We start from the raw sequence: 24,069 nt of genomic DNA on the forward strand, positions 1-24,069 counted from the left end.
GAATTTGTTTGTATTCTATTTCATGTAAAGATTGCGTTAGGATTGCATATGACAAAATCCTTCTAACAATCAAATTAATATATGTTAGTTTGTTGTAGGCATCAAATGCTAATATGACATCTATTAGACATTAATTGTACTTCATATGTTGAATCTCGATCGATAAAAAATAATGATCATATTATTAACCTCTCCTAGAAATCATCTCTTCAACTAATAAGGAACTAAATATTATCGTACCTTCAACCGTGATCTTTAGACTTGGTAATCTTCCTAATGCTGAATCTTGGTACAGGAACCATTCTCTCTGGTAGCTTCATTTTGTGGTTGAGTTCAATCCAGAGTCATTGCGACTTTACTTGCAAGGTTGATTCGAGGAGTCCTCAGTTGACATGCAAATTTTCGTGGAATAGCTGAAGGTCCTGTCAAAGTACATTTATGTACAAAAGAATTTTATATTAGCAATGTGTTAGCTCCATATTTTGTAAGAAGATGAATGCATGAAAAGGCCAACAGGTCTTGTCTTGTTTCCACCTTCACTCACTGTGCCTAAGAACAAGGAGTAATTTAAGGCTGGTGGCTGTCATGGAGTCTCTCATCAGTATATAGCAGTTGTCTCCACCTCCATCGCTTCCACCAATCCAGCTCACATGATCATGGAAACGGAGTCTGCCAAGTGCGAGTGCTGCGGGCTGGAGGAGGACTGCACTGAGGAGTACATCAGCAGGGTGAAGGCCGACTTCGGTGGGAAGTGGCTGTGTGGGCTGTGTTCGGAGGCGGTGAGAGATGAGGCGGGGAAGGGGAATGGGAGGAGGAAGAAGGGTTATGGAGGATTGGAGGAGGCTGTGATGGCGCATGCGTCGTTCCGTAGGAGGCCTCACTCTAACCCAGCAATAGACGTAGTTGACGGGATGAGGCGGATGCTGTGGCGGCGGCGGAGGTCGGTGGACAAGCCATCGGCCTCGTCGCCTGGGAACCCGGTGAGCCCGTCGCAGGCGGCCGACGAAGCGACCAGAGTTGCAGTCCTCCGGTAGCCGACGGTCGAGGATTCTCTTCCCTGCACGGAAGATGTAGTCTCACCGAAGCTTTAGGATTTTGGTTTCAAATGATATCGGCAATTTCTCTATCTTTTCCTTAAGATTAGTTTCTTTTCCGTAAATTAGTCTCGACTCGAACTGAATCATTTCATGAGCTCAACGCAAGCGAAAACAGAAAAGTAATTGTTTTACAAAAAATTATCTACAAATTCTTCAGAGATGTACGAAAGTAATTCTACAAAATGATTCTGTAATACTATTCTCATCAAACAGTAAATGCCACTGAAACAAGAAAATTGGATCCGAGGTATAATGTGTAATCATCCGATAAAAAGAGAAGTAGTCGTTCATTTTCACGATTGGTAGAAAAGAACTCTTTGGCTAATCTTTTCTGGTTCAACATCATCCATGATATGAAAACAATTTGTCTTTACATTGCTACACATCAACAAGTCTCACAAAAGCAAAATTCATTAACCAGCGGAAACAGAACATATTTCCTTCAGCATCGAATCATCAAACTTTTACACTTGGTAATATGGAAACGGATTCCAAGAACTGAAAAGTATGATCTTTTTTCCTCTGTATGTGATGTCAACATACTTCAGTCGTCTGTTTAAAATCAATGCTAACTAATACAGTAAGCAATGCAAGAAAGCACAAAGTTTGCATTGTAAATGATGTCACAGTTTTATCGTAAAAAGAGTACAGATACGATTACATTCCAACCAAGGGCGCTATTGAATAAAGTATCCGTTGTTTGGTGTTTCCCTCTACGGCTGGCCGGTTTCCGGCTAGGCAGACATGGGAACAGAGGAAAAAAAAGAAAGAAAAATAGATGGTAGTTCCATTTACAAAACACAAGGTTTTCGACTTGGCATTGCTATAAACATGATCCACTTTACAATGATTGCCAAAAAAATGGAAAAGAAGCTTTGGACTGGCTGCCGATTATGGCCAAATCCAACTCTTGAGGTTACGCAATATACTTATGCACAGTTCTTAAGAGCTCAAGGTGTCAGGTTTACAGATATCTCTTGTGCCACCGGAGGGCTGTGTGTTTCCTGGTATGAAGGGATGACAAGCCGCTGTAAGGACCTCAGAGCAGTTGTCAGTTGCGCAAATGAAGGGCGCAGGTTTGGGTCCCTGGCAAGAGAAACCGTTCAGACCAAGCTTGAAATTTATGTGGTTAAACTATATGGGACAGAAGGCTTAAATCCCTGGCAAGAAAAACCATTCAGTTTGCAGTGTTTCAAAGTAGTTAAGATAAATGGGACAGAATGGATTACAAAATCCATACCACAGCATTATGGAAACATCTTATAATAGGATCATATCAATCCACTGAAAGAAAAATAGTTCTAGGCTACTGGTAGTAATATAAAGATAAGCATTAAAATTAACGCATGGTTTCATGATCTTCAAGAACATTAGTGGTCAACAAAATAAGGTTGGAATATGATTTTCAAGTTTGATGCTTACGTTTGGCAGCATTCCCAAATGATGCTTGCAACCAGGGGATCAACTTCTTTTGGAATGTCAAGTCGTCGTTCCTGAAACCCAACAGCACCAACCACTTGCATTGGGTTCATTCCACTCCATGGCATCCTCAACGTTGCAAGTTCCCACAGGATTACTCCAAAACTATAGACATCGCATCTACAAAATTCCACATTGATTACATGATTGAGGTGGATGGTTGGAGAACCAATACAAGAATCATTTCCTACAATATATCTGCTACACCAAAACTGACACAGAACTTGATTAAGTACCACATGGTTTATTTTATCATTAAGTCAAAAGAACTACATGCATCAATTAGAAGAGGCAAATTTTTTATATTAATTAAAGGTATAGAAAGCTTTATAAGAAACATTAAGTGATTTGATGGCTCTTAGTATGACTACTTTAATAGACCATCATGTATCCACTTAATACTTGGGATTTAGATTTAGGCTTATTCTGTAATTATGTCAACATATTTTATAAAAGTTGTTAAACTTTATGTCTCCACCTTTGAATTACACTAGGAACAGATTACTCTGAAAATCTTCCATAAGAAGAAAAGGAATATTCTCCATTCCCATATTTGCAGTAAGGGTTAAAGAACTACCACCTGAAAGAATGATCACCAATAGTCCACCATGGTAAGACTAGCATATATTCCAACAGTCTGCAGGCACCCACACTACCTATTTAAAGTTCAAAAGCTTCACACATACAGTGATGATCCATCAAGATGTTCAATCACCTACCATGACATTGCAACAATGTCACACTCAGGAACTGCAATTTTGGGTATTAGTCCATGGCCGAACCGAGATGAATCCTTATGCCAAAATGTACCACACCAATGTGCCAGAAAGGAGGAAGAAGGGGAGGAGACGAAGGAAGAAGAGGAGGCAAAGGAAGAGAAGTACTTGAAAAGAGGCAACAAGCACATGGCAAGTGGATGAGCAGGAGATAGCGGTGGTGGGGATGGCGATGGAATCATGGAGGAGGAGAGGGCTCGCGGGCTCATGAATAGAGGGCTTACATTCACGAGCCCTAAAGTATTAAGGGTTTATTAAGATTAAACAAAAAAAAATAGACTTTTTAATCTAATCAAACTGGATTGCTCGAAATTGGTTGTCGATGTACCAACCAAATGAAAATTTCATGGTTATGCAAGAATTTGTAAATGAAAAAAAATATATATGTACCAACCGATATAGACATGGAATGATACACAGAGCCAACCAATTTCAAATGGTCCAATCGATCTCTCTGTCTCTCTCTCTGAGATCTACTTACCCTCAAGCTATGATTCCATGAATCATAATGGTAGTTTGATTGGAATGTGTCCAAAATCTATTAAGAAGATGGATTACAACTTTGCTTGATCCCACACTTGTCATGGGATACATATATGTTGCTTTGTCATTGATTTAAGCTACTTTTGACAAAGCCTTGATACCACTTCCTTGGCAGATCTTGCATCTTGACCCAAGAGAATAGGTACTTTAGGTCAGGCTACAAACTAATTGTGTCCACATAATCATACTTGCCAAGAATTAAGAACGGGATCGTATGGCCAAAATTTAATTTCATCTCTTCTTTAGACCAGTGCAGATGGAATTGATCTATATGCATTTGCAATGCACTGGTTATTCAAGAGCAAATGATGAACTGGTTATTCAAAAGCAAAAGATCACTGAGTTGTGGCTCAAGATATGGGAAAGTAATTTTTATTACATAATGCTTCTTGCAGAATCTGTGATAAAGGTACCAACTAAAGCTGCAGCATGTATTAATTTGACAATATTAGACAAGGAAACTCACTTTTCATTGGAATTTTCATTGCGCAACACCTCTGGTGCCATCCACTCAGGCTATCAGATCAAAACAACAAAAAAGTAAGGAAACAGAGGTAATAATAGTAATTAATAACGAATTGTTAAGTAAAAGAGCATCTACAAGTGCCTCCTTAGTTACTTTTGCCTCTTATCATGATATCCAACTGCTGTCAATCACAGGTATATCTCATTTGTTTCACAGAGAAATGCAGCACGTGGTGAACTGTGTCCTTCGCTTATGCATATTTATCTTATGACATTCTACTGTTGGAGATTGTTTGGATATGATAATTCAAATATTAGTTTTAAAAGTCATAAGCAAAGCAACAAAGATAAAAGTTTCTTACAGTTCCAGCTGTGGATTTCGATGATAGAAATGTACTATGCTTCAAGCGTGACAGCCCAAAATCACAAACCTGAAATTTTGAGATTCAAATGCTGTTATTCCATGTCATGTGGCTGAACTAATTTCTACAAGCAACATATTTTTCACATGAGAAAGATACTCATTTAGCTATGGTATTTAAAGCCCCATCTGTGGTTTAAAGGTTCTTATTTATCTAATTTATTTAGAATTCTGTCTAGGATTTTGATGATATCTAAGCTTGCATTAAGGTGGACAAAGTTAATAACAAGATTTAAGGTGGACTAAGTTATGACAATAAATAATCTGCCAATGAAGATAACAAATGCAACAAGCAATATTTCAGAATAAGAACATGAAAGAGTAAACATAACCACCACAGTTTGTGATGACCAAGTTGCTCATGAATATTTGTCGACAAAGAACATGAACAGAGCAACAGTTTTAGTTTTTTGAACCCATTCATTTGGTGATACACTTGAGCCATTTAAATTAGTGAAAATTAGCCACCATAATTTTGTAGATAATTACAAATGAGAATATGGTTATAAGACTATTGCATACCTTAACAGTCCAATTCTTGTCGACCAATAAATTAGGCGATTTAAGATCCCGGTGGACAATGGTAGGTACACTGGTGTGCAAGCAATTCATTCCCCTAGCCTAAGGGGCAAAAATCATTAAAAGAACTACAGAATTTATGCAAACAAGACAATTGAAATGCAAATATTCAGCAGTTGTACCACATCAAGGGCCATTTTTATCCTTCGTTTCTCGTCAATTTGACAATTAGGACGATGAAGAATCCTGTACAAGCTGCCTCTGAAATTTCAATTTCAAAAGAGTCATATTATTGTTTAAACAAAAAAATCAAGGAAAACATATGCAAGAGTAAATCTCAACTAAAGCTGATAAAGTGATGTTTTAAAGAAAATGAACTTCCAGCACCGAATTTGCTTTACCTGAAAAGAAATAATCTTAAAACTAACTAGAAGAAATATTAGCTGCACTGAGAATATGTAGCATTAAAAGAAACAAGCATATACAATTTCAAAACAATTCATTTGTCAAGAAAATTGCTTCATCCAAACTCTCCTAACTGTCCTCATCTTTTCTAGCTTGGTGTTCACTCAATGAAACAGAGATGTCTCTACAAGAGTTTAGCAAGACATTTTGAGATATTGATTTGTTTGATGCAAAGAATAAGAACATCTGAAATAATCAAAAAGGAAAATTTCACCAGAACAAGTTGCATATGACAATATTTAAGAATAGATCTAAGAAATAGTCAAAACAACAATTCTAAGCAGGATTTTGAGTTTTTGAGAATTTTGGCCATCTTGTGTAGATGTACCATGATGTTCTGGTACCAACATGAGATGGCTTGCCATGTTTATTTTCTGACAACACTTATGCACAATGTTGACTTATGCTAAGATCAGCACAGATACCATAACCAGTAGTGATAGCAATGTTGCTGTCAACTCAATACCCGGGATCCGATCCATTTGATATGACCGATGGGATGATGGCTTGGGTCCAATTTAAGAAACTTTCAGCTGCTGTCAGGTCAAGTCAGGTTCACATTAAGCATATGTTTTCTTCATAGAAAGGCTCAATAGTTTCCTTCATAGAAAGGAAACTCACAATGAATTTTTTCCAAAAAAGCGATTCACAACTTGGCTAGCCCAAGTTATTCCGAATGGAACCAACTTTGACCCATCAGTAAAACAACTTGGCCGCATTAAAAAATCTTAGTTAGCTAGAATGCCAGTTTGAGTTTGTATTTCACAGATATAGTTGAGGGCATACATGTGCCAAGAAAAACTTAAACCATGGTGTGCCAAAATAAAATCACCAAACAATATGAAATAGTTGTGTTCGTGCCTAGCATAGCACCACATCTACATCACAAAGATTTTTCAACCCTCGCTGAGAAGATTTCAATCACTGAACCTATAAGCAAATAAATGAACAAAAGCACATGATAAAAAAGAGCATAGTTACTGGAGTCCTAAATAAATTGTGAAAATATTAAGTTGCCTATGGAGATCAAGCACACTAGTGTAGGATTAACATGAGTAAATAAGCGATAATAAAACCAACTGAACAACGCAAAAACAAAGGACAATTGCATCAAGTGCAAGGTGGCAAACTTAGCAACCAATTGAAATGACAAGCATTTTAGCAATTAAATTTGAAGACTAAGTATAACATAAATAGGAATTATATAATTGATCAGCAGAAGTAAAAAACACAGTATGATCACCACATGTCTTGTAAAATGCTTTCATTCAACATATGTAGAAAAGGAACATGTATAGTTCTACTATGCATCGCAGTCCACTTGCTTAAGATAAGCAAAGTGAACCAAATTGATCTTATATAACATCTAAAACAAAACAAGGTCATTCCAATTGGAGGGATCATCATAACATTCAAGCTACAGGCCAGATGTGTAACATTCACTTAATGAGCATTTCTCATTAAGAAAATAAAAAAAGAGATCAAACATTAAATGGATATCAGTTGTAAATTTCAATGACCAATCAAAACAATTTAGCCATATAAAGTTAAATTATTCAATACAAGTTCCTGTCCTGCACATAAAAAAGAAAGAACCTATGTATTACCTTGGAAGAAACTCTGAAACAATAGACAAGTTAGGAGGACGAGTTACAGCACCCATGAAAAGGACAACGTTTGGATGACGCAACCTGCGCATTATCCGAACCTAGACAACAAATTAGTAAAGTTACCCATTTCCATTTTAGGTTCAAAATTCAGCAAGCAAGCATGAGAAACAATGAGTTTCAGAATTCTTTTTCACATACTTCACTTCGGAATTCATCCAAAGCATCCCCATAAAAGTCCTGGTCTAGGAACTTCTTCACAGCTACTTCCTGTATTAAAAACCAACCACATGCATGTTATTTAATACACCAAACTCAATAATCTAAGCAACATTTGCTTGTTTCTGTGCTTGGAGTATACACAACTAAACACAATAACAAATAAATGTCAACTGACACATTTATAAGCATGACTTAAGCCATAGTGTTCACATCCCTATTAAAAATCTCAACTAACTGTTCGCAAATGATAGACTGCTAAAAGGTACCAGTCTTTTCAAAACTTCTCTCTATCCCTATCTCACAAAAGCCTTATTTACCAACTAAACTAAATCTGACCATAACCCATATTGAATGCTTCCTATTTGAAGGAAAAGAGAACATGCTTTCACTAGTGAGTCTTCCCTGCCTGGGGTGTGAATGGGTTCCAGAAAAAAAATCTCTATCATATGTCCATTTTTTAGCAGGTTGCAGTGAAGCAACTCATCAATGTCCTAATTGTTCATCATAGCTCCAGCCCATCTCCTTCTTCCTCTCCCTCTTCCCCTTCCCCCTCCTTGTCTCCACTGAAACCTGACTCCCTCAGACTCCCAAAACTCCTGAATCTGCTACAAAGAGACAACCAGGCTACTGGGCAGGTCTGTTTCGTCAGGCTCATGAATTAACTTCTTGAAAACTTAATGCAGCTTTGGAGGAGAAGATCCGCCTTATACAGGTTAATTCTCATCTTGCACATGAGTTGGATATTGATGAAGTTCGTGGTGCCAGAGAAGTTTGGATGCTTAGCCTTTATGATAAATTTTTTTTTGTAGAACACCTTACGCAGTGTTTGATTAGGCCCAGTTTTTGGCAATACTAAGAAAAATTCTTCAAAAGCCCAGATTAACAATAGCAAAATTGATAAAAATAACAAAAATAAAGTAAAACAAACTGATTAACACAATGAAAGTTCCCATCTTTCCAAACAAAATTTGATATGATTGGTTTTTAGACTTCACTCGAAATTTTTTTTCTGCTTTAAGCACAGGCTATTTGTGAAAATTAGTACTGTTGTGCCACAAAAAACAACTCACCGTTCCATTCCAATCTGCACGATATACTTCTCCGTATGAACCTATTCATGAGGGAGGAAAAAATCAAAAGTTACAAGTCATCAATTCTTAAAACATGAACTACGGAGAAAAGCTTTTACCAAAAGCTAAATTAGTAAGAAAACAAAATGTACATTGCTAAACCAACTGGAAAAGAGAGCCCACAAATGTTCTGTAGAAGCTTTCCATTTAAAAACTATGCATGAGTTTTTTTTAGAACAGAATAAGTTCAAATTTTTGCAAAAGGTTCAAGAAGTACCTAATCCAATCCTCTCTCCAATTACTAGGTCTTCCCATGGGATTTCGCATTCAGCCACATCATCTAGCATTGGATCAAACTGACTTGGCCTGGCTTGTGAACTTGAAGATCCTTGCTCAATTGAGCTAATACTTGTTTCCATATATCTATCACGAGAGCAATTTTTTGGATCATGTTTCTCCTTAAGATGTTTCCCATGTCCCTTCAGTTCATGTGACTGGCGGTTTTTCAAAACTAGTTGACACGCATGGTCATCTATTAGATATTTTTCGGAGACAAGTGAATGATCTTTTTGAACATCAAGACGGTGTCTGTGTACTTCATGATTAAGGTTCTTCCCTGAAGCGATACCTGATTTAATATAGTCCGAGGAAGAATGGCCCATATTTAGAGAAGCATCACTAGTTTGATTTTCAGAAGAAACTGCCCCGCTAGAGTTTGAAATAACAGAAGAACCAGAAATTAAACCTCCAGAATATACTTTTGCAGCTAAGTTGGGCATTTTTGGAGATGGTGACTTCAGTACAAAATTCCTCTGCGGAATTGACTCCTCCACAAAATTATTATGCTTCGTATTAGGAACTTCATTGCATGCAGAACGTCCTTTCCAAACCAATGGAACTTGGGACCTTCCAGGACCCAGAGCAACTTTTTCCCCGCACCTTTGATATCCACTATTTGTAATGTCGGTAGTTTTGAAATGTGGAGCACCTTTGTCAACTCCAATTACCTGGAAAGGATTCAGCTCAGCAAAAAGATTTGTTGAGCCTACAGAATCTTGTGGATTAAATGCTGTATTGACCTTTCCTTTTCCCATATTATCACCATCTGTTTCAGCAACAACAATCGCTTTTTGCTTTGAGCAAGTTGCACTGGTAGAAGATGTAAACTGATCAGCTTGGTCTTGCATACACAAACTCGTATTTCCCATAGAAGTACATCCACTAGTTGTAGATGATTCTCCATTATGATCACTTCGAACTGAAGGAATCACAATTGATTTTTCATATCTTAATCTTTTATCATGCACCTTATTCATATCCAAGAGTGGAATTTCATTTCCATTGTTATGCACCTCACGTAATCGCTCAACTTTGAAAAGGTCATCCTCTGGTTTGCTTGTCGAAGGGCTCACAGCCCTACTTGCTTTTGGCTTGTAAGAAGTGTCCTTTAAACTAAGTACATCTGCTGGAATTAAAGTGCCCGGAGCAGCCATAAGATCAACCAAGAATTCCCTAATAAAGAAGATTAGCATTACAATTAGCACTGTAACACATCTATAAGTTAATGACTGAAATGGCAATTTTAATAGAAAATATATATAGACTACATGTAGCAGCCATATTTCCAGTCAATTTATTTAAGATTACCAGAATAAATCTAAGAAAGCAAAATAGTACCATTTAGATCCCTAATACATCAAGGCATGAAATGCCAAGGTGGAAAATATCCATGCCGCAATGTGGTGGCTGTAGTTTACGACATACAGGCCTGTTTGGCCAATTATTTATAAAAATGGAAACAAGTAAAAGATTTTCTTATGATCAAGGACCAAAACTGCATCATCAGCAAAGTTTTTACAAAATGAAACCAAATAATATTATCATGTAGAAATTTTCAAACTGCAGCTTAAGTTTAAACTAGAACCAAGAAAAGGACTTCTTCCAGACCCAAGAGAATTCAGCTCTACTCTTATGTCCCTTAGTTATTGCCTCTGTTTATGAGTATATATGAAGTGTCTAGAAATGCATGGTCTGCTCCCATAGCTTCAAGACAAAAGATATGATTGTGAATGTAAACAACAATGCTAGCAATATAAACATGGGTATGAGTCTATAAGAAACAGGAACGAGCAGTGAAAAAGTTCAAGAAAAGTTTGCATGGGCCAAACAGAAAATCAAGTCAAAATTTAGATACTGTAAGCGAAAGGTTATACTTCTCAATAGCTTCATTCTTAAAGTAAATACCAATCTAGTTTTTCAAGTACAAAGATTATAGAAGTTATAGGCAATATATGCCTCCACCTTGTTACTTAATGAATAGAAAGATCAATAAATGTAAGTAATATAAACCTTGCATCAAACTTTATTATGTTGACAGCATCGTCATCCACACCAGTGTAGTGACTCCCTTTAACCAGCCTGCAAGGAATGCCAACATTATCTGCAAGAACCTGCATTGTGATGTTGTGGTAACCAGATAGGATTGAGGATCAATAAGGCAATAAGTCTTACCAATATATCCTAAAGGCAAAACGGGACTTTCTTTTTAGACACCATCCCATATGATTATTGAAAAAATATATATATAAATAGAGCGCCACTGACCACATCAGGAAAAAGTTCCCTTACTGACAAGTTCATCGAACAATAGTTTTTAGACTCTAGTGCTACAATAATGCCTATCTAACAAAACTTAGCTCATTTTTTTTCTTGAAAATTGAAGGCATGACACACACCTTTTCTTCACAAGGTGATGCATCCATACAACTCTAGGAACCCAGCAAAAACAATCATCCATCAAGGAACCTTAAGATAACTTTCTCCTGAACTAAATTCCAGTTGCATGCTTACATGCTACAATGATTTTGGCATGCAATGGTATTTCTATCCAGTTCCAGAAACTCTTTTTAAGCTTACAAGTTACATGTCAATGTGCAGAAATCCACTAAGGTTATACCTTTGTTGGTAATTATGAAATTGTACCCATCTATAATACTGCCACAATAACATCAACTCCTTCAAAGGCCTTCGCCAAAACAAAGCAATAATTTTTATGTGATGTATACTGGGTTCCAGAATGCACATTCATCCCAGAAGCAGCTATAAAGTAACTCATGACAGGGAAAAACAATACCACCAAGAGTTGCCAAAAGCGAAGAACAGATAAACTAACCTTAAACAGTAGAGCCCGATGCCGAGACAACCCTACTCTTATGCAACCAATTGGTAACAAACTTGTCTGTTGTGTGGTTCGTAAGTCGGTGCTTTTCTCCATCCATTTTGTTAGCATGTCGTTTGCATCCCTCACAGGACCGCCCATATGCTCCATAACCAATTCAGATATTCTTTGCACCAACAGCCCCATTTCAGCAGTAGGGCAGCCTAAACAAATGCATTGTGCGACTTGCTCCAACTCTACTAATGCAGGATCAATTGGACGGTTGACTACAATAACCTCAAAACCTAAATCCCCAATGCTAGTTTGGAGTTCGATTAGTGATGGCATCCTTCCGTGATTTGCAGCATTGCCTGAGAGCCCATAAATGTCATAGAACCCATCCACAACTTTCTCATCATAGTCAAGCACGTTATAGTCCTGGATACGGCACACAGTCAATATCTCCAAAAGTGAACCAATGGAGGAAAAGAATAAAAAGGAATCCTAGAAGCCACGATGTCCCCTTCCCCCTTTCCATAAGGGAAGATACCACCGTTAGTTATATAGATTTAAGAACAAGACAACAAACGAAGATGGGCAGACGAATATGATGACATCGAAGAATTTGGAGTTTGCCCTTTACTAAAAATAGGATGATAAACCCTAATGTCTTTTAAGAACCAGAGTCCAAGTTCCATCCTCAATCTCCCAGCTCTCACTAGCTTAGGAGAAATCCTTGGTTGATGAACCACAAAAGTCAACCCTAATTCGAGATAATAAACTAAGGTTCGACCCCAAATCCAAAATCAAAATCAAAAGACAAGAACTCACCCAGTACCTCCGCGACAGCGACTCCGCCGTTCCCTCCTCCCGATCCTGGTCGATCCGGTCCCTCCCCAGGCTCAACAGCTTCGCGGCGCGGATCTGATCGCCATCTAGATCGCCCGTGAACTCCGTATTCGAAGCACTGATCGCAAGCGCCAGCTGCACCTGGAACTCCTCCTCGGAAGAGAAGTAGTCCTGCCGGTCGTCCCCGGCGGCGGCCGACCGAGGGGGCTCGGCCGGGGAGGGTGGCGCGGGCGCCGCCGCGGCACGGTGGTCGGAGGCACAGGAGGGGGAGACGGCCGTGGCCGGGGGCGCCGATGTCGCCCCCGCACCGCCGGCGGGGGATGGGGAGGGGATCTCGTTGGATCGGTGAGGGTGCCGCTTGATCTTAAATATGTGCTTCATCGGGCTTTCTCTTCGCTCCCTTGGGGACGACGACAGGGCTTCGGAAGACTGAGCACTTCCTCGCGTAATTATAGACCCAGACAAGTGTGCACATTAATTAAAGCGGCTCGAGTTTGGGCGTTAATTACAAGGACTACCACTATCATCCACATAATTTCGCACGTGCGGGATTACTTGCAGTGATCATTTCGCTTTCTGCCTCCTCAGCGAACGGCAATTGTTGATGCCACCTCATTGAGTGACATCATCAAGTTGGAGATATCAGCCTCAGCCGAGCGCACTTAAACAGCACGCAGGTAAACGCCAATGCCCATTGGCCACGCAGGTGGGACCGACACTAAACACACCAATGGCTGAACGAGGTACTGTGGATCGTCTGTCGAGGTCGTGGGCTCCAGGTGTCAGATCGGTGGGGGACGCGAGCAGCGTGGAATCTATTCGGGGGTTGATTCAGCCAGTCAAAGTAGCTTTGGGGTCTCCTCCGCATCCAATTAGAATAGAGATAAGGGTAGCTAATTAATTAGATTGGATTATGTGGTTCGGGTCCGCGTGTTAGTTGGGACGCACTTATCCGGGGGTTCGTCGAGACCGCGTGGTTGGATGAGTTTAACGTGGTGAGAAGGACACGCGTCGGTGCGCGATTGCTTGCGTGGCGTGTCGGGTGGGCGGTAATATCTTTGTGTTGTTGGACGTGGATAATAGCAGGAAGGGGGTTCTCAACACCGCGCGTCATAATATGTTTCCAAGTGTTCGCGTCTTTTGCGACAACAAATAACATCATCTAAAGGCCAAATTGACACCACAGAGGGGTAATCCGAGTTTAGAGGACGGTAGTGCTCCAAACACGGGTTCATGCAATACCATTGATCCATATTAATTGCAAATCCTACCGTATAACCAGTGAAAGACTTGGTGTTTGTGGGTAGAATAGTCCCACATCGACTGATTGCCGGTGATTTCGCTTTCGCTAGTGGTTCATATGAGGGGCTTCCGAGCGTTTGAGATCACGCAGCTGCGTGGCGAGCACAGAGCGAACTATTCTTTCGCCTTTTACTAAAGAATACCGTGTGCCCGCCACTTATAGCAGCATACGCTAATTTTTGTAGGGTTTCCTTATCTTAAGAGGGGACCCACCAAATCTAATAAAGATATCTTTTACATCCAAGAAGTAAAAGATAAAATGTATGATTAAAAGTTCATTCATTTTAGGTTCCTGGATAAAATGTATAATAGTGTAGGTATCATTATAGGTCTCAACATAAATTGTTCTACTAATAAAAAATGATATCGGTCAACTGTTACTCTGTTGACCATTGGCATGTTCTCTCAAACTTTAAGGTGGCATGATCACTACCACCTCTAGCAGCAGCTTGTTGCCAATTCCTTGCAATTGGCAAAGCTCTTAATTTCACTTCATGACTATGACAATTACTATACCAATAGGATGATTTCTTTCATCGGATCAACAACTACTAGAACCATAGAGGATGAAATATATTATGTGTTTATATTACATATATTTTAAAAGACCCTTTAGGAAGCACAAACGATCCAACTAGGCTATGTCTAGCTTTGAATCATAAAAGAAATGAACAGTGAATCCCACCTCAATATGGCTTACTGTAATCTTCAACGAGCTAAATCCAAGTCAAACAAAAAGTACCAGTCGACTAGTTTGGGAACATCAAGGTATCCAACAAATTTTATAGTCCTACTGATGTTGATTTTTCAAACACACTTGTCTTATACCAAAAACGATAATTTGGATAAGAAGATTAACAAATAAAAACTTCTGTACATGTACTATTACGCAATTACTAATAATGCATAACAACTACAAAGTGTAAAAACTCCATATAGGAAGCTAATTGTCATCAGCAATGTCAAATTGCATAAGGAGCTACCTCATAGCAAATTTAAAAGTAGAGTCAATCACTATTCGACATAATGGTACCTAAAAAATCGATAACAACACTAAAAAGAGAAACATATATATACGTCTGCATATATTTCCGAAATGATCTTTGTCCCCCAACCCATGATTTGATTCAATGCCCTGGAGCCAGCGGCTTTGGATGTCTTGACAATTGCTATCTGACTCCTACTATCAGAGCAGAGCTGATAGTGATAGTCAAATAATAAATATGAGATTATATGAACAGAGCAGCTAGTGAAGTAATAAATATGATTATATGAATGAACAACTCTATTACTAAGAAATTGGAAATAGAAGTACTAAACACTAAGTAGGTAAATGGGATGATCATCATCATTGGAAAGATCGGGACGATTGGATAAATCACAAACCTATTCCACTTACTGATGAGATTCCTTATGGATCAGTTCTGGATGAGAAGAGGAGTATCGTACAGTGTCGAGTGCTTGTACTGGCAGTGGCTAATCATTCGAGTCAACGCGGTCCGGCATCCTCTTCCTTTTCTTAAGCTAGACCGAATCAGGATGGGGCGAACATAAGAACCAAGTGAAGTTCCATCTCGTTACTTGCAACTCTTTCTCAACGAGGAAACTTATTATGACTCGAGCCTGATGAGCTAATTAGTCTATCAAGCCCTAGCATAGTGCATGTGAGGCACAGAATCATCTTACTCCGTCTATGGATAGCCCTTTCCTACTCGAGCCCCCTTACCATGCCCAAATGCTAGGTCAACTCTGATACCAAATATTATGACTCGAGCCTGATGAGCTAACTAGCCTATCAATTTCGTTTGGTCTAATCCACTGACCAAAATGCTTAAGCTGAAGTTAATAGTAATACACTCATCAGACCCTTATAAGTCAATCTTAATCTTGCCCACTTTCAATGTGGGACTAATCAGGGGTGTTACAAAACTTGTTCGGTAACTTTGTGTCTTTAAATGTGGATACAAGTCAAGAAACATTAGGTTTCTTTACAAAAGATCACTCGACACACCCGCACTCTCTTCACGGTGAACACATGGGGAAAAATCAAAGTAGTATACGAAAACAACAACAAAAAAAATCACCTAACCGCCCTGATGACAGAAGGATGTCAGTCCAGCTAATTATGTAGGAAGGGAACGCACCAGCATGCTTTGGCATGCTAAACAATAAAATAAAATTCAATGTTTAATTCATGAAATGCAGCATACCATGAAATCATTGCAACATTATCATGGTGAGATAACAAAGTGGTGGTCAGTAAGCAACAAAAGGAGAAAGAGAAGAGTTGTCATACTTTGGCTTTGGGAGAAAACGTGTCAATGGCAACAGCTTTGCAGAGTCGATATATAACTTGTCGCCAGGTAAGTACCAAGTCGATATATAACTTGTCCAAAAATACTGAACAATAGAGAAGTGACTATCAAACTAAAGAAGCAAACTGCAGAACTAACAAAAGGACTCGTCGAATTGAACAAAGGGCTTACAGTTTCGTTTATGGGACCAAAGATCTCATCGACCTTTCCAATCCGAGTCTAGTTCTGCAAGTATATCGGGGTATTTAAGTAAGGTATCTTTCATTCGCGAGCTTCGTGATGACATTCCCTTTGTTGAATCTCGAATTTTGATGATGAAACCAATTGATAAGTGTTTATGATTTGATCTACGTTCGCGGGATGCTTCAATCAGGATGAGACAATTAAAGCAGGAAGAATCCTGTTGGGCCGGAGGAACATGTCAGAAGATTGAACATCGGGTTAGAGGATCGGTCGACGTATCGACAAAAGGCTTCGAGCCATGGATGCGGGCATCGGGCCAAGAAGAACGGATATTGCGCCAAGGATATCGGAGTTACGGAGTCAACTGGCCGATTGGGCAATAGGCCGCAAGAGAGGACGATGCGCCAAAAAATCAAACGAAGCATCGATGGACCAATGACATACCGAACAACATGATTCAAGCTTAGTAATAATTGTCTAAATCGATGTGTGTTTTACATGTGCAGGATTAACTACGATAGCAAGGCATAAAGCAAAATGAATTCCCGAAATCAAGAACGTGATTTCGTTGGGAGTTCGAGAGCTCGTCGGAAGTTCTGCAGGAACCAGTCGAGAAGTCTCGGAGCTTGCCAGAGAAGCTCATCGGAACTCGCAAAGAAGATCGTCATGAAGTCCAGGAGCTTGTCGGGAGTTCGCTGGAACATTACCGAGAGATCGTCAGAAGATCGCCGGAAAAAACTAGACTTACGGACTTGTTTAGCTTAGAAAATGTCTTAGATTTCGTAGTTAGCATGTAATTGGGATTGGAATTGAACCAACCCAATTATGGGCCAGTTGGGCCCATGTAAGGATTGTGTTGGACCCAATGAAAGGCCCAAACAATGACCCAAGAAATGGCACCGTCGTGACACAGTCTTCAAGACGGTGTCAGGCGGTGGTACCGCCCAGTGGCCCAATGCCAAGCGATGGTACCGCCAAACTGGGCGATGGTACCGCCCAGTGTAATATCAGTGTCAGACTGACACTGGCGGTGGTACCGCCTGAACCCAAGAAAGCCAGGATGAGATGTTTTTAGGCTCCAAGTTTGAATCAACTTGAGGCCTATAAATACTCCTCTCATCCCTAGTTAAGATTCACAAGCACAGAGAATTTAAAAAGGCAAAAACGTTGTTGTAATCTCTTGTGAGAATCCTCCTCTTCAAAATTCTAAGTGTTAAAATAGTTTAAAAGAGGAGTGAGTGCTTGTCATGGTTGTCTCCTAAACCGGGTAAAAGGATAAGAGGGGTGTAAGAAGGAGGTTAATCTTCGTCTATTAAAGGAAGATCGATAGTGGATGCCGGTGGCCTCGACGGAAGAGGAATCGACGAAATGGATATAAGTCACGACAACCGAACCACTATAAAATTGGTGCAATTAATCTTTACTGCAAACCTCCTTACTTGTTTTACTATGCCTACTCTCTTCCCTACACTTTCAAAGTTATTATTTTTACGAAACGATTTTTCGTCGGAAACGGATTTAATCGAAACGAAGTTTTTGGAACCGAGGTAAGCTTTCCGCTGTAATAATTCACACCACCCCCCCCCCTTCTTAGTGCTGACTCTTTTCCTAATACCCTTCCTTTACAACCGTGCCTACAACTTTGGCGGGAAGGCCTTCGTCGTAACCACCTCCCCGTCCCCTGCCACCGCCGCGACAGCCGTCCCGGCCTCTGAACCCGCCACCGCTGCCACTCGGAGGCCGCATTCCCGCCGCTGAGGTACGCTGCCTGCGAACTGGGCAGAGATCCCTCTCTGCCGGCCATCGGGCTTTAGGGGATCGAACGCGGGAGTGCGGGCATAGGGTTTAAGAAAAATGTCTGCTGCACTCGCTGTGTATTTGTAAGGGGGTTTTAGTCAATTGAGGCAAAAAAAGTCCAAAGATTCGATTGCGGGACACGGATCTGTTCGGTCGATCTGACCCGGCCATAGACCATATACGTATCTCACTTTATACATGCAATTCAACTTATGACAATGTGTTAAAATGTAACATTTCTGTCGCACTTGCAAGCTAAATTGCAAATCACAATTAGATCATCGTATCCTTCCCATCCTAACTCGTCCCTCTCTCAGGCATTCGACTACTTTTTCTGCATTCAAGACTCTCAATCAATACAATATGTGATGAGGATAATGACAGGCAAATAGGAAGCAAATGTTTTTTGCTACTCCAATTTTGATTTTAAGCTGTTTTAGTACTTGAGAACTACTTGCATAGCATATGAAATAATAACATGCCCCAAGAAAATAATATCTTGTATCATAGGACATACTGGAGAACGATAACATCTTAATATATTTCTTTTATTGCAAAAAAAGCATGCCCCAAGAAAACATTCATATGGAAAGGAAAGATGTCAGAAGCTTATTATGTCAAAGATATGACATTTTTTGGGACACAAACAATAATCGCATACAGAACAGAAGCAAACAATTGACACCAGAAGAAAAACCAAAGTAGCAGAGCTTATTTTATGAATAAAAAGAAATAGCAGAAAAATATAGCACAACAGAGGTCTTAGAATGGGACAATGAGGAAATATGCAATCAGGTAATAGAAACTATGAGCACATAAATCATGTATGCACCAGCTTCTTGACTATCGAAGCCATATATTTGCCCTGGTACTCAGCAAGAGAAAGCTCAGCTTCACTAGGTTGTCTAGTTCCATCCCCAGCAAAAACACCAGCACCATATGGAGATCCACCTCTAATTTCATCCATCTTGAACATTCCAGCTCCAAAGGTATATCCGATAGGAACGAAGAGCATGCCATGATGGGTTAATTGGGTGAGTGCAGTCCAACTACAGAAGTAAAATAATAGACATCAATCTAACCAAGCTTATAGAAAAGAGAAGAAAGTAGTAAGTTCATTTAAAAGCTGCTGTGAGGGCCAGAGCAGATTAAGCTTCTGCATTAAGTTCCTTGTCAATGAAGATTTAAACTGTATGTGATTTAAACTTTTGTCTTGTTGAAATATTAAGTTCCTTGTAACAATGAAGATATATAACATGTAGAAAAAAAGAGAATCTTTTGGATTACATCCTGGCCATTTGCATTATATATGTAAAGATGACAAGAACTTATTAACCATTCATACAAAATAATTTTCAAGATTAACTAGCGAAAGCAATCAGATAGAAATAATTAAGAACTATTTATCACCAAAGCTTCCTGAAGCAAGTAAAAAAGCTACACAAGACTGAAATTAATATACAAAAGGAATTGGGAAAATCCAGATACAAAGAATATTTCTCAGCATATCTCATTAAAGGAAAATATTGAGCATGCATAGTTAAAAAGAACATTTCTTGGTTACTGAAATCATGCTATTATTTGTTTAAATATGTAGTTAGTTTCAACCAAAAAACAACTCTTTTAATTGTTAAATGGGCTCGCCAAATTCAATACTATCTTTTTCTAAGTCGGTCTTACCAAGTGTAGTGTATTTCTTTTCTTGGCAGTCTGCAACTACAAACAAAAATGTGACTGCTTTATCTGCTAGATGAAGCTTGACATTTTAAAATTTATAGAAACAGCTACCTACAACCACAAGTAAGTAGGTTGAACAGTCGAAAGCTCATGCACTCTTTTCTCCCTCTTTGTGGTGTCAGTGACGTAAGAGAATAATCTTGGATTTGAAGATGGTAGACAAAAAGAAGATTAAAAAAGTGACCCTATATACAACAAATCACAGGATAAAATACCTTCTTCATTCAACAGGTTATATAGCAATTCATAAACAGTGCATTGATGAACCTGAATGCACAAAAGATTAAGATGGTTAACTTTCACATCACTATATTTCCTCATAGGTGAAGGTAGGCATTTCTAATAAAAATAAATAATTATGTATGAACGATGCCAGAAGAACAGAGATTGCAGTGATCTCACCAAGTAACAGTCCTAACCTACAACACCACCAACACAACCACAAAGAACCCTTAATCCAACTATTTCGGTGTAAAAGTACTTTCCCTCAAGTTAGTAAAAGTCCTATAGTTCTCGAAATCGTATTTCTCCTGTTTATAGGGAATTCTTTGCTCCAGTCCTTTTCTCGCGCCTCTACTTGAAAACATTTATCTTTCAGCCAATAACAGCAAATGAAAAATAAAGAAAATAGATTCATGCTGAGTTATCCATCATAAAATACCAGCATAGAATTAATTCAACATAGGCCAAGTAAACTGCAAGCATCCATTCGATGAAGAAGACAGGTTATCACATATTGAATAACATCAAGGTGAAACAGAAAGAAAAATGGCAGAGATGGTCTTACGCGGTAGTTTCTTGCCCTCCACCTTGAGTCCCAGTGCTCACAAAGAACCCGGCAGGTTTCCCTGCAAGCTTCTGTTCTCTCCATAACTGCCCTGTAGAATCAAAGAATGCCTTCATCTGAGCCGCCATGCACCCATACCTCGTCGGAAACCCGAACAGTATCCCGTCCGCTTCAACCAGCTCTGCAGCCGATATCTCTGGAATTGACGGATCCTTCGGTGGAGCGTACATCTTCTCCAAGACGTCCGATGGGAGTGTCTCTGCAACACGATACAGGACACCCTCTACACCATCAGTGCCGTCGACGCCCTTCTTCATCTGCTTTGCTAGGGCCTCGACGTGGCCGTACATGGAGTAGAATACGATGAAGATCTTGACCTTGGTCTCGACCACCGGTGGCCCGGCAGGTTCCACGACCTCTTCGCTGCCTTCAATCTTCTCCTCGGTGGGAAGGGGAGCATTCCTCTCCACAATGGTGACGGCCTGATCAGAGGCAACCGTTGGCTGCTTCTTCTTGCTCGGAAAGCAACCTCCTCCTTTCCCCATTTATTCCAATCTCTTGTTAGTAGCTGCAGAACTCCACTTCCTTCGTAAGATTACTTCTTCCGAACACCCAAATTAGTCCAAACTGGGGAGAAATCCTTCAAAGAATAAGAATTCTCTTCCTCGCCAAAGGGATTGATCAAAACCCTAACTTTCTAAAATGTCTTACGGATTTCGATCCGTAGCAATCAATTTGCTTCAGCACTGCTAAAAAAGGGTAATCTACAGATCAATAACCCAACAAAGAATCTCAAATCTTCACAGGAAAGGAAAAAAGCTCACAAATCTTTCCGATTGAGACAAATATTCCGTGAATCAATTCAATTCAGCTCTCGACGGGGAAAGAGAACCCCACCTCGAGCGACAGTTGAAACCGATGCCTCCGAAATCTTTGTAAAAGGAGAAATTTTTCTTAGGAGACCTTCCGCTTCGTGGAAGCGAATCGAATCGAATCAAATCCTTCTTAGTCGGGACGAGAAATAAATTGAGAAAAAGAGCATTCAAATCGTTCGAAAACGGCATCAAATCACACTGATACCGACCACAATTGATTTGGAAAACGACGAGAATAATAAAGATGGCACAGCGTCGTGGTAAGATTCTTACCCTAAGATTTCCATGGAGAGGAGTTCCCGCGATCTCCTGCGGCGTTCCGAGATCCGACTCGCGTTGGACTCCCATCGGTCTTCGAACGGGGACAAGTAAAACTAGTAGGATGTTTGAGCTCCTCGCATCGCTGCGCTGTCATGTGGACCTTCCAGAAGATTCGACAACGAGATACTGTGCTACTTACCACCGTCGAAGGATCGCTACTACAAAACGCGTACGAAACAGGGTAATTGGCCACTTAATAGATGACACGTTAGCCTAATCTTCAATATTTCCGGCTGCAGTAATTGCTGATCTCGTCGAATTCGGAATTTTTAGATTTTTTGTATAAATTAAAATTCTAAAAATCTTAGTTTTTACAGGTAATTATTATAAAATCTTAGATTCAAATCTCATCTTAATTATTTATCCTTTGCAATATATATTCTTTATGGTAATACGCATAGCATAAATAGAAGAACCCTATACTTATCCTAAATCGTGTTTTCAACACTCAAATCAGGAAAATGACACAACATATTATGTTTTCTATAAGAATACAAAGCCAAAACCAAAATAAAATAATTTCCATAAAATAATTATTATATAAATCAATTCATAATTAATTTGCATATATATTAATTCATAATCAACTCACATGACAAATATTACATATTCCAAACCATAATTATGACGTTCAATAAATTTAATAACTCCTTAAAAATTCATTATATTATAATTTAAATAATATACATAAAATAATATCAATGTATAATAATCTTAATAGATTAATTATATAATTCGATCAATAATCAATCCTTCATATTTTTCGCTATGTAACTTTAAAATATTTAAATACAATCATATGAGTAAAACATAACTCATATACTAGTATGCGATAGGTCGAGTTGAGTTTGAGTCTCGTCTCTCAAGCACAATCTTCTCTTTTCAAGTGTAACTTGTTTCTTCGAAATTAAATGCCTCTTGGCGCCGATTAAGAAGTCGATTTTTTATACCTACGAGCAAGAATCGATCCTACACGATCGATTTCTCGAGCGACCGACCTATACTTCCCGCATGAGCACCGATTAAGCAACATGGATTTGTGTTGCACAACGTCGCTCTAAGCTTTCCGAAGCGGCTTTGTGTCATGCGACGCTATCTTGCATGACCCAGGTCAGCGCGGGGCAGACGATCATCCTGTTTGAACCCGAGGTGGCACGTCGACGCTGTGCGCCGTGTCAACCTCGATCCTCCATGCTTGATATTGACTTCGTCATTGACCATGATTGATGCCAGGATATATCCTGTTAGCAAACCAAATACTGCTCACAAGATTCCTCCTCACATCCCACTGTGGACCTTTAATGCTCCAACCAGTTAGATAACAGCGTTTAGTGTGGCAACCAATTAGTCTATGAGAGAAAAAGAGACCCTTTTCCAACAAAGTGTAATAGCAACAGTGATCATTAGCAGAAGAACTGCTCCCAAAACTCATCACACAATGATCATTGGAGCAGCAAACTCTCCATAGAATTTCATTTCTTGATACAATATCTAAGAGTATCCACCATTCCACCTATGTTTCATTCTCTCTCTATAATTTCCACGTCAAACCATAAAAAAAATGGCCTTGATGGCATTGTTGTGCTAATGATGAAATGGAAGTATCTTGAAATTATCTAAAGAATCAATTTTTTACAAACCCGTGATTTAATAACCAAATTACTAAATTCACAAAAGAAAAGTAGAACTAGGTAATGAAAAATGTAAAAAAAACTGATTTTATCACCATAATTATTTGTACTTCAAAAAATTAAACTAATTTTTATAATTTCATATATCAGGTTTGTATTATCCTGACTAATACCAGAGTCATACTAGCATGCGTCAGTATTTATCGAGTTAAAAAAAAAACATATAAGTCCGTATACCATATTCTACGTATGCAAAGATTAAATATCATCGGTATCGAATCGTATGTATTTCAAACCTTTGAATATCACGAATAAGTTTATGAAATTAAAATTGATAATAAAAAATAGGATAAGCTGCAGAAAATGTAGAGCAGCATCAATAATCTCATAAGATAGTTCAAAAACAAATGGGAAGGCCAATGAAACAGGCTCTTGAATCATCAAGGGCAGG

At 39.2% G+C, this 24,069-nt stretch overlaps 3 protein-coding genes and 1 non-coding gene across 6 annotated transcripts; 2 read left to right on the plus strand and 2 right to left on the minus strand.

Moving 5' to 3' along the window:
- The first annotated feature begins 650 nt into the window (after nucleotides 1–650).
- LOC103986126 (uncharacterized) lies at nucleotides 651–1,034 on the plus strand. The gene has a single exon (XM_009404027.3). The coding sequence runs from the start codon at nucleotides 651–653 to the stop codon at nucleotides 1,032–1,034; it is 384 nt and encodes a 127-aa protein (XP_009402302.2).
- Nucleotides 1,035–1,685: 651 nt separating this feature from the next.
- On the minus strand, nucleotides 1,686–13,099 carry LOC103986117 (serine/threonine-protein kinase EDR1). The gene is made up of 13 exons (XM_009404014.3): nucleotides 12,653–13,099; nucleotides 11,837–12,259; nucleotides 11,014–11,114; nucleotides 8,942–10,176; nucleotides 8,665–8,705; nucleotides 7,574–7,642; nucleotides 7,373–7,473; nucleotides 5,483–5,561; nucleotides 5,304–5,402; nucleotides 4,723–4,791; nucleotides 4,362–4,411; nucleotides 2,520–2,696; nucleotides 1,686–2,183 (listed from the first exon to the last, which is right to left on the minus strand). Exons 1-13 carry the CDS (start codon nucleotides 13,049–13,051, stop codon nucleotides 2,048–2,050), a joined length of 2,979 nt encoding a protein of 992 aa, XP_009402289.2. The 5' UTR covers nucleotides 13,052–13,099; the 3' UTR covers nucleotides 1,686–2,047.
- A 962-nt stretch (nucleotides 13,100–14,061) lies between these two features.
- LOC135599576 (U5 spliceosomal RNA) lies at nucleotides 14,062–14,181 on the plus strand. The gene has a single exon (XR_010481929.1). It is a non-coding gene; the product is annotated as a U5 spliceosomal RNA (small nuclear RNA).
- A 4,777-nt stretch (nucleotides 14,182–18,958) lies between these two features.
- On the minus strand, nucleotides 18,959–22,079 carry LOC135598448 (probable NAD(P)H dehydrogenase (quinone) FQR1-like 2). 3 transcript variants are annotated; one of them, XM_065092247.1, is made up of 3 exons: nucleotides 21,940–22,079; nucleotides 20,792–21,418; nucleotides 18,959–19,316 (listed from the first exon to the last, which is right to left on the minus strand). In XM_065092247.1, the coding sequence occupies exons 2-3, from the start codon at nucleotides 21,334–21,336 to the stop codon at nucleotides 19,088–19,090; spliced, it is 774 nt and encodes a 257-aa protein (XP_064948319.1). In that variant the 5' UTR covers nucleotides 21,337–21,418; nucleotides 21,940–22,079; the 3' UTR covers nucleotides 18,959–19,087. The 3 variants fall into 3 exon arrangements, with proteins under 3 accessions (XP_064948319.1, XP_064948318.1, XP_064948317.1); XM_065092246.1 differs by having other exon boundaries at nucleotides 20,792–21,537; nucleotides 21,940–22,078; XM_065092245.1 differs by having other exon boundaries at nucleotides 20,792–21,540; nucleotides 21,940–22,072.
- Nucleotides 22,080–24,069: the final 1,990 nt, after the last annotated feature.

This window comes from Musa acuminata, chromosome BXJ2-1 (assembly GCF_036884655.1).
Source record: "Musa acuminata AAA Group cultivar baxijiao chromosome BXJ2-1, Cavendish_Baxijiao_AAA, whole genome shotgun sequence".
Classification (NCBI taxonomy): domain Eukaryota; kingdom Viridiplantae; phylum Streptophyta; class Magnoliopsida; order Zingiberales; family Musaceae; genus Musa; species Musa acuminata.